An 8296-nucleotide genomic window follows, 5' to 3' on the forward strand; every position below is an offset into this window, starting at 1 on the left:
ACATCAGGCTCCCTGCTCAGCGGGAGCCTGCTTCTCCCTCTCCTCCCTGATTGTGCTCTCTCTCGTTATCTCTGTCACTATCTGTCTCTCTCTCTCAAATAAATAAATAAAAAATCTTCAAAAAAAAAAAAAAGAGGAATGGAGGAATGGTAAAGCCAAATTACTCTGGTAACCTGAATATTATTCTTCAATCAGAAACAAACAATGTAGTATTAAATATGCTACTTAATAAAAGAATGTGGCTTTATTCTCAGTAATCACAAGGAACTGGCAAATCAACTATATTGACAATTCCTAGTCTGCTATACAGCTGTTGAAGACAGGACCCATGCTTGGGCTAAAGTCACTGAATAGTCTAATGATAAGATAAACTTTTACAAATGCATATTTCCAAAAAGAAGCAAATATGCAATAGATGAAACAAAAACTGATTAAGAGTACTCTAATGTTGGAATCAAAAGAAAACATTTAAAAACCTAAGTAAGAAGTAACAACGGGCAAACTCTGGGAAAGTATATGGCATATCCAGTGTCAAACTGAAAGTTCTACATTGGCTGATAAGGTCAACAAATATCACCTTTACTTTACATCTGCCTTTGATAAGTTAACACTTCATGTATAGTACTTCATTATTGGTTGTTATTGGTGGTGGTGTCAGCAATTTTAACCTATTCCTGCCACTAAATTAGCTATTTAAATTTTAAGGATAATGGTTCAAACCCCCAAAGACTGTAAAGCCAAGACCAAAGAATATTTAAAATACTACAGTAAATTCATGCTTCTCACTTGACCACAACATGATGCTAGGTTTATAAAAAGATCAAGTGCCAAGTCTTGAACAAGATCTTGACTGTATCAAAGCCAAGATTCTGCAAATGTAAGGAATGTGAGACAGAATAAAAAGGAGACAGAATAGCAGAAAAAATATACAAGACCAGTTTGAAATAGATGCAAACAAACTAAAATACAGCTCTAATGTAAGTTGCCTCATCTGAAAGAAGAATCTTCAAGTCAGCACTCTGCTTAACAACCCCAAGCTGATTAAAATTCATGCTGAACATGCACTTACAATGGCACTGTTAAATTGTTGAGAAGGGTCAAGAAAACTAATATTCATTTAATAACATCTTCCCCTAAAAACCCAACAATTTAATATGGTCCTGATATTCACATTACTCTTCTTTGCTAGCCTGTACACAGGACCCAAACTGTAACAGAACATTTCTAGGAATTTAAAAAAAAAAAAATCAGAGACCACAAATTATTTCAATAAAATGTAGATAAGCTACAAACTGATTCATATGAACTGTCCTGGTTTAAAGAAAAAATATATAAATTATTCATAAAATAGAATGAATTGTATAATATCACATAAACTGAAGTTGATGGAAAATGCAATGACTCTCTGGGGATAGATTTTAAGGGATTTATTTTGTTTTTAAAACCAGAAAAGGTCTTAAATTTTAAGAATTTAAAAATCTGTTCAAATGTTTTAATCTCAGATAAAAATGCATGGGATCACACAACTTATAAACTTCTATCTCTTCACCCTTTCCTAACAATTTTCTAATAATGATCAGTTAAAACAGCAACATTCACAGTGAAACAACCAATTTAATATCATTGTTCTCAATTTGACAACCAGATAAGCTAAAGCAATACAGACAGCCAAAAAGCAAAAGCTTTCCAACATGCACAGGGGTCAATGACACTTACCTGCCACTCTTAGACCATATTACAATAGGTCATGCAACATAAAACAAACAGAAGGCAAATTACTTAAAGGTCTGTGAACCCATTATTTTTCTTTTTATTTAGAGTTAGAAAAAAAAAAGGATTCCTGAAATACATACATATAATGAGTTTAACTTTTCAAATTAATTAGCTGTAAAGATTAAATAATTAAGGTTCACACTTACCTTTTAATATTATGCCCAAATTACTGAGCTTTGAATGGCCTTCATGAACAGATTTGTATTTAAAATACTTCAATAGATATACATAGAGTAATTAACACCTAGTCAATTTTTCTCAACTGCAATCAATTTTCCCCCAAAAATTGCTTCTATTAACAAATCCCAAAATAGCAGTTGTCCTTTCCACCAAAATTTTTTCATAAAAATGTTTTCACTAGAGTATCTCCAATTATAAAATAACATCCAACTAGGAGATAAGACTCTCTTACAAAAATTCAAGTAAAAACATTTTATCACAATTTAATCTATAAAATCTTGACTTCCAGTTCTAGAAGGCACCAGAAATTTTACTCAAACAATTCATAGCTCAGTCATGCAAAGCAGTTAAAAAGATGGCAAAGTGGAAACATTCATTTAGTGCAAGACAAACGCAGTCTACTGCAGGCAAAGAGAAATAGATATAAAATCATCTTCTCACTTTCAAAATCAAGGAAAAAATTTGGCCCCTGCTCAAGGTCTGTGCATGTCAAAACTTTAAGAAGATTCCCCATGTTAAGGTACCTGTCAAGACAAGAATAAGAAAAGAGAAAATATCCCTTTATAAAAAAGAACATCTGAAATTTATTTTTTTAAAAAATAGTAACAGGGAAAATGTTCATTAGGCCATGAATTCGTCCTTCAGGTTACCCAGACTGTGCTCTGGCAGACAGCAAACCGGGTTCTCAAGGTGTTGGTATGTAGGACCTAGAGGTGAAATGTGGTTTTCCTGTACACAATGGCACAACTGTTGCTCTAATTCTTCTCAAAATTCTCCCAAGACAAGTTTCATTAATGGCCTTATAATGAAAAATTCTTTAAGTATTCCAATAGTGCTAGTATTCTGAAAAAGAAATTTCTTATCAAGAATTATTCACATGTCATCTTGCTTAATATTGCACTGAAACAAAAATTTATTTCAAAGCCAAATATTAAGAGTTTTGGCCACAGCTCACCTTTGCATTTCATCTTAACATAGCAGAATATTCAACTTACTTCCTGTATGCCATTCAATAAAGCATATATTTCCATCCATCTTAAATTTGGATTATTAATAAATTTGTGGAAGTTGTTTAAAGTATTGATTCTGGATATGCAGCACCATACTGATTTTCTGTAAGATTATCATAGGATTGTGAGCAAACACATTGCTGGGCGTAGTCACCAAGGCATACTATTAGAATGTTCATCATAAGGCTGCTTGCTTCATGGACTAATGAAAGGACAGCACTGGCTACAGACTCAACATGATTTTAGCAAATGAAAAACTAAAGAATTATACATATGATGGTGATGTTTGCCTACGATTAAGAAAAAAATCATGCAAACTTTGTTTGATCCCCATATTTTATTAACAAATATTTGGGCCAGCCTTCACTGCGGTGTGACCATCTTTCACCTTTACCATTATGCACCAGCTGTGAAGGGCTAAAGAGACTTACTTTCAAAGTCCAAGAAAAAATGTGCTGCATTGTGGTCTATGTCCCTGGTTAGCACCTTAATGAGATTACCCATGCCAGCAAACCTAAAAATAAAAATGGCAACATCATTTAGTTCCAGTAAAAAAAATTTTAAGCAGAGGCCTGGGATTCGGCAAAGGCTGGCTTGCTCATAATTACCAACAGGTGCAGGTTTATATACTTCTGGCATTGAAAATTTGGAACAACAAAAGCACATTTGGCTCTGAGTTTAGAGCCCTTTCCCTCTTTTCCACATATCAAAAAAGTTACATAAAGCAAGAATGGAAAAAAGATATTTTTACATATAACTTGCAATATTTACATTTGATTAATATCTATGCTAGTGTTACTCCTTTAAAATGTTTGAGGCATATATTCTCAACTTAAATTAACATCAAAAATAGATCTCTCAAATAAGTAAAAACTGAAACTATTATTTTTAAGTAATAGGGATATTTTCCTCCTTGCAGAACCAAACCCTATTGGGAATACTAGGAAGACAGTATTCAAACCACATTTAACCATTAAAGACTGAAGGGAATTATCAACTGATGACCCATTTAAGAAGTTTTACCACACATAAACCAGTATTTCTTACATCTTCTATACTCCTAAAATTAATCAGATTTTTCATTATTTAACTCAAAGACTGATAATTCAACAATATCAACTATACACAAACATACAAAATATATAACTTGGAAGTTAACACAGCAAACAAGCAAAAGCGAGCCAGCAACCACCAGAACTTAGTAAGTTTGCAGAGGAAAAACAGTAAAAATTAAGGCACTGGCATAAATCTTGCCCCCAAATTTGCCATGAATCAGTGAGGATGAAGGTGGAAGGAGGTGTCAGGAACATCCAGGAAACCAGGCTTAAACTGTGAAGTGGCAGTAACTATAGGGAAGGCAGACTATGATAGATAGCACAGGCACACCACACCTTCCCCTCTCCCAGTTTCAATTGTTTTTTTCTCCAAATATGGAACTGCTAGCAAATGTAAATGAAACAAAGCATAAAAGTAAAAATATTTTTTATCAGTGAAAGAAGACATCTTATTACTCACCCCCATTACAGACAATCTGAAAAGAGTTAGGACTTCTGGCCATCTGTGCTGTCCATTCCCCTCCCTTCCTCCACCTACGCCCTGGACAGTGGCATACGTTATCTAACTTTGAGCTTCCCAAAGAGGAAGTAATAGTATATGCATAACAGTTATTTGCTTTATAGGTCAAAGTGTGGCAGATTGACACACATACTTCTTAGAAAATGTTAAAATTTATTCACAAATGCTAAATTCACAAATGTTAAATTTACTCACAAATGATAAACACTGAAAAGTCCTCTCTCTTTTAAAACATTATTCCTCCAATGAGAGGTCAGAATCTATCTTATTTTTGATATTAAAATCCTTATTACACAGAATTTCACTGGAAAGATTTCGTACAATGTCTTACGCATGGATAAACAGAGTAAAACTAAGAGGGAAATATTTCATCTTAATTATCTTATACACTGTAAAAAGTTTAATTCTAGGCTTTTTTATACAGGGAAAATATAAGCATTTTCCCAAAATCACACCCAAATAAGACCTCAAATTGGTTACCAAATTTATTCAAGAGTTGTTTTTTCCCTTTGGAACCATTTGGAAATAGAGTATTTCACAGCTTTAATTTTTAAAAGCTTTCACATATACATGGAATATCTGTTTCCAAACATATATAAATTCCTTTACCAACAAGAACTGAGACCAAATATACAAAGAATTACCTAATGGTATCAAAATTTCAATTACACTTGGAAAATAAGCACAAGAAAGGACTGAAATTGTCTTTAAGAGGGAAAAGGCAGCACATCATCTGGTGTTAAAGAGTGTACTTCTATGGAATCAAACCAGAATTCCACCTCTAGCTGACAGGCTGTCAAACCTTGAGGATGCTAGTTTACCTTTCTGGGACTCATTTTCTTCATCAGTAAAATATACATACCATAGAAACTATTTTAAAGGATTATTAGGAGAGTTCGATGAGATTAAGCTCTAACTTAGAACAGTGTCTGGCACACAGAAAGCATGCAATAAATGTTGGCTATTGTAACTACAACCCTAAAATTACAAAATCACTTTTAAACAAATTGTAATAGCTCTACTTCTTTAATATAAACCAGTCTTCAATTTATTAATGAATTTCAATATCATAAAATCAGAGTAAATGACAAAGCCAATGTTTCCCCATTTTTGTCAAGAATATTGCTGAAATGCTATCCTAAAATCAGTCTTATGATATCATCATCAGGTACAGGAGGAAGGGAGATTAGGTTTCCTTACCTTTTTACTTAGCATACAGTCGATCCTCAAGGAAAATATTCAAAATTGGCCAAGTCTGTCTGCTCCATTTTCCTACACCCCCCTCCATAAACTTCTTCCACTATTTGGTCCTTCTTTCAAGGTACCCTAGCCTAATGTGACCTTAATCCCCTCAACAAGTACTCAAAAATTAGAATTTCTTATCTCTTCATCCCAAACCCAGACACTTAAATCAAAAGTGGCTCAGCTTATCTAGTACAGGTTTCTCAACCTCAGTACTATTAACATCTGGGGCTGGGTAATTCTTTCGTGGAGAGAGGTCTGTCTCACACGGTAGGACCTTTAGCAACATCCTGGGCCTAATATGTACTAGAGGCCACCAGTAATCCAACACACGAGTTTTGACAACCAAAAATGACTCAAGATATTATCAAATGTACCCAGAGGGAATCATCCCTGGTTGAGAACACTGAATGTAGTACAACTGGGGTCCAATGCAGAAAGTTTCTTTACCATAGAGCACTCAAGAAAAATCTATGTAGGCAAACCACACTATGCGTGTCTCTTTGAACAAAAACTCACGGAATTCAGGGTGCTAGGGTGGCTCAGTCGGAGGAGCATTAGACTCTTGACCTCAGGGTTAGGAGTTGAAGCCCCACGTTGGGTGTACAGATTCCTTAAATAAATAAATAAAACTCACGGAATTTTTCCAAAGATCTGAAAACAGTTCAACAGTTTGTTATATCAGTTGTCATATCTTTTTAATAAGGGTAAATAAATCAAAACCATATCCTTCTCTTACATAGTTTAACTCTTTAGCCAAAATCCCAACAAACAGAACCTCTCCATCCTCTGATTTCAAAGAATACGATATATGGTAGCTGTCAGGTCTGGTAGGTACCAGACTGCCTGGGGTTCAAACCCCAGCTCTGTCACTAAGCCCTGCAACTATAGTCAGGTTTCTTAATTTCCTCATGCTTCATCTGTAAATTTGTTCATAACATTAATATCCACTGCGGAGGGTTCATAAAATCATTAAATGGGTTAAAAGAAGCAAAACATTTAGAAACCATGCTTGGCAATCTATTTGCTGCTATTGCTATGGCTATGTTAGAGGATCTGTTCCCAGTAGCAGAACCCAAGGAACATGAGGCTTCAGGGTGTGTGGCAGCCATATTTCCTGCCATAGAGGAAGCCAGCCTGTCACAAAAGGATAAAGCCTGCATGCTTTACACAAAGTGTCCTAAAGTCACGAATTTCTAATTCCATTTGTTCCTGAATTCTAGCTGCCATTTCCCTCAGTTTAGTTGCTAGATTCTTCTCCGGCTGTAAGATAGCCTAGTTTATTTCAACCAATTTCCTTTTTACCTGTTTAGTTGAGGTGGGTTTCTGTCATTTACATCTAAAAAAGTTCTGACTAGTAACATTTCTAAGTTTCAGATTAATGAATGTGATACAAAAGACACTAAGACATATAAAAGAGTTTTCAGATTATATAAAACTTGGGCCAAGATGCTTTTTATACTTTAGAGGCACTATTTCAAAGTAAGTAATAAATATTATAATTTAGAATAATAAACTGTCTTATAATCTGAATTTAGAAGGAAAAACCTAAAGATTCTCTTTCAAATTATATTATTGTAACCTCTGGATTAAACTAAATATTATAAATATTTACTAAATAAGCTAAGAAGAAATGTGACACACAGAAACCAGATATAGGTCACTTCAAGTGTTCACGGTATTTATGGTAAAATTTTGTGACTGTGAGCTCTTATGTTACATGTTTGTTTCAAAGTTGGTAAGTTACCTGAAAAGGTACTTGCTCTTCCTGGCCTGGAGTCTGTGGAATATATTTTTGAGCTCACAAAAGGCACTTAATACATTGGACCATTTTCGCAAAAGCAGCTTTCTTTAATTAGAATAAAAGAAGCCAAGAGAAACACAACTATACGTTACAGTTAATATACTATTTACTCCTTTTTTAGAAAATTCCTAAGAGATGCTGTGATTTCATTTACCTTTTTGGGCTCTGCCTAGAATGCTAGTCCCCAAGATTTTCCCATGGCTGGCCTTTTTTCATTCTTCAGGACCCACCTTAACGCCCCCTCTTCAGACAGGCTCTGTATGCCAACCTTATCCATAGTAGTTGTCCCTACCTCATTATCTTCGATCACATCATTCAACTTCCTCCTTCAGCATACTTAACATAATCTGAATTACTATTTGTTTGTCAGTTTGCTTCATATCCAGTTTATAAACTTCGTATTTCTGGGTGGGGGATGAGAAAAAGGAAAATCTCAAATAGACCAATTAGCTTCCCTATAAATGAGGGTTCCTTAAACTTGGCATTACTAACATTTGACCCATATAATTCTCTGTTGTGGGGGCTGTCCTGGGCACTGTAGGATGTTGAGCATTCCAGGCCTCTATCCACTAGATACTTGGTATCACCCCAGCACCCAGCTGTGACAACCAACAATGCCTCCAGATGTTGTCAAATATCTCCTAGGGAGCAAAATTGCCCCAGTTAAGAACCACTACTTTAAACGTATGGCCACTAACATGAAGTGCATCCT

At 34.8% G+C, this 8296-nt stretch overlaps 1 protein-coding gene across 11 annotated transcripts in view; it reads right to left on the reverse strand.

The window, feature by feature from the left end:
- The window catches only part of CYRIB (CYFIP related Rac1 interactor B), a 142770-nt gene that overhangs the window by 29358 nt on the left and 105116 nt on the right, over positions 1 to 8296 (reverse strand). For 6 of the 11 annotated variants that reach the window (XM_025871125.2, XM_025871123.2, XM_073893204.1 and 3 more), the window contains one exon: positions 2395 to 2477. The exons of 2 other annotated variants lie outside the window; for them this stretch is intronic. In XM_025871125.2, coding sequence (XP_025726910.1) covers positions 2395 to 2467 — 73 coding nt within the window. In that variant the 5' untranslated portion in view covers positions 2468 to 2477. Of the gene's footprint in view, positions 1 to 2394; positions 2478 to 3394; positions 3478 to 6299; positions 6400 to 8296 lie in introns of those variants that run through there. 3 more of the 11 variants (XM_073893205.1, XM_025871122.2, XM_073893207.1) reach the window with 3 other exon arrangements.

This window comes from Callorhinus ursinus, unplaced genomic scaffold (assembly GCF_003265705.2).
Source record: "Callorhinus ursinus isolate GAN/ISIS: 27379988/994484 unplaced genomic scaffold, GSC_fseal_2.0 scaffold5, whole genome shotgun sequence".
Classification (NCBI taxonomy): Eukaryota; Metazoa; Chordata; class Mammalia; order Carnivora; family Otariidae; genus Callorhinus; species Callorhinus ursinus.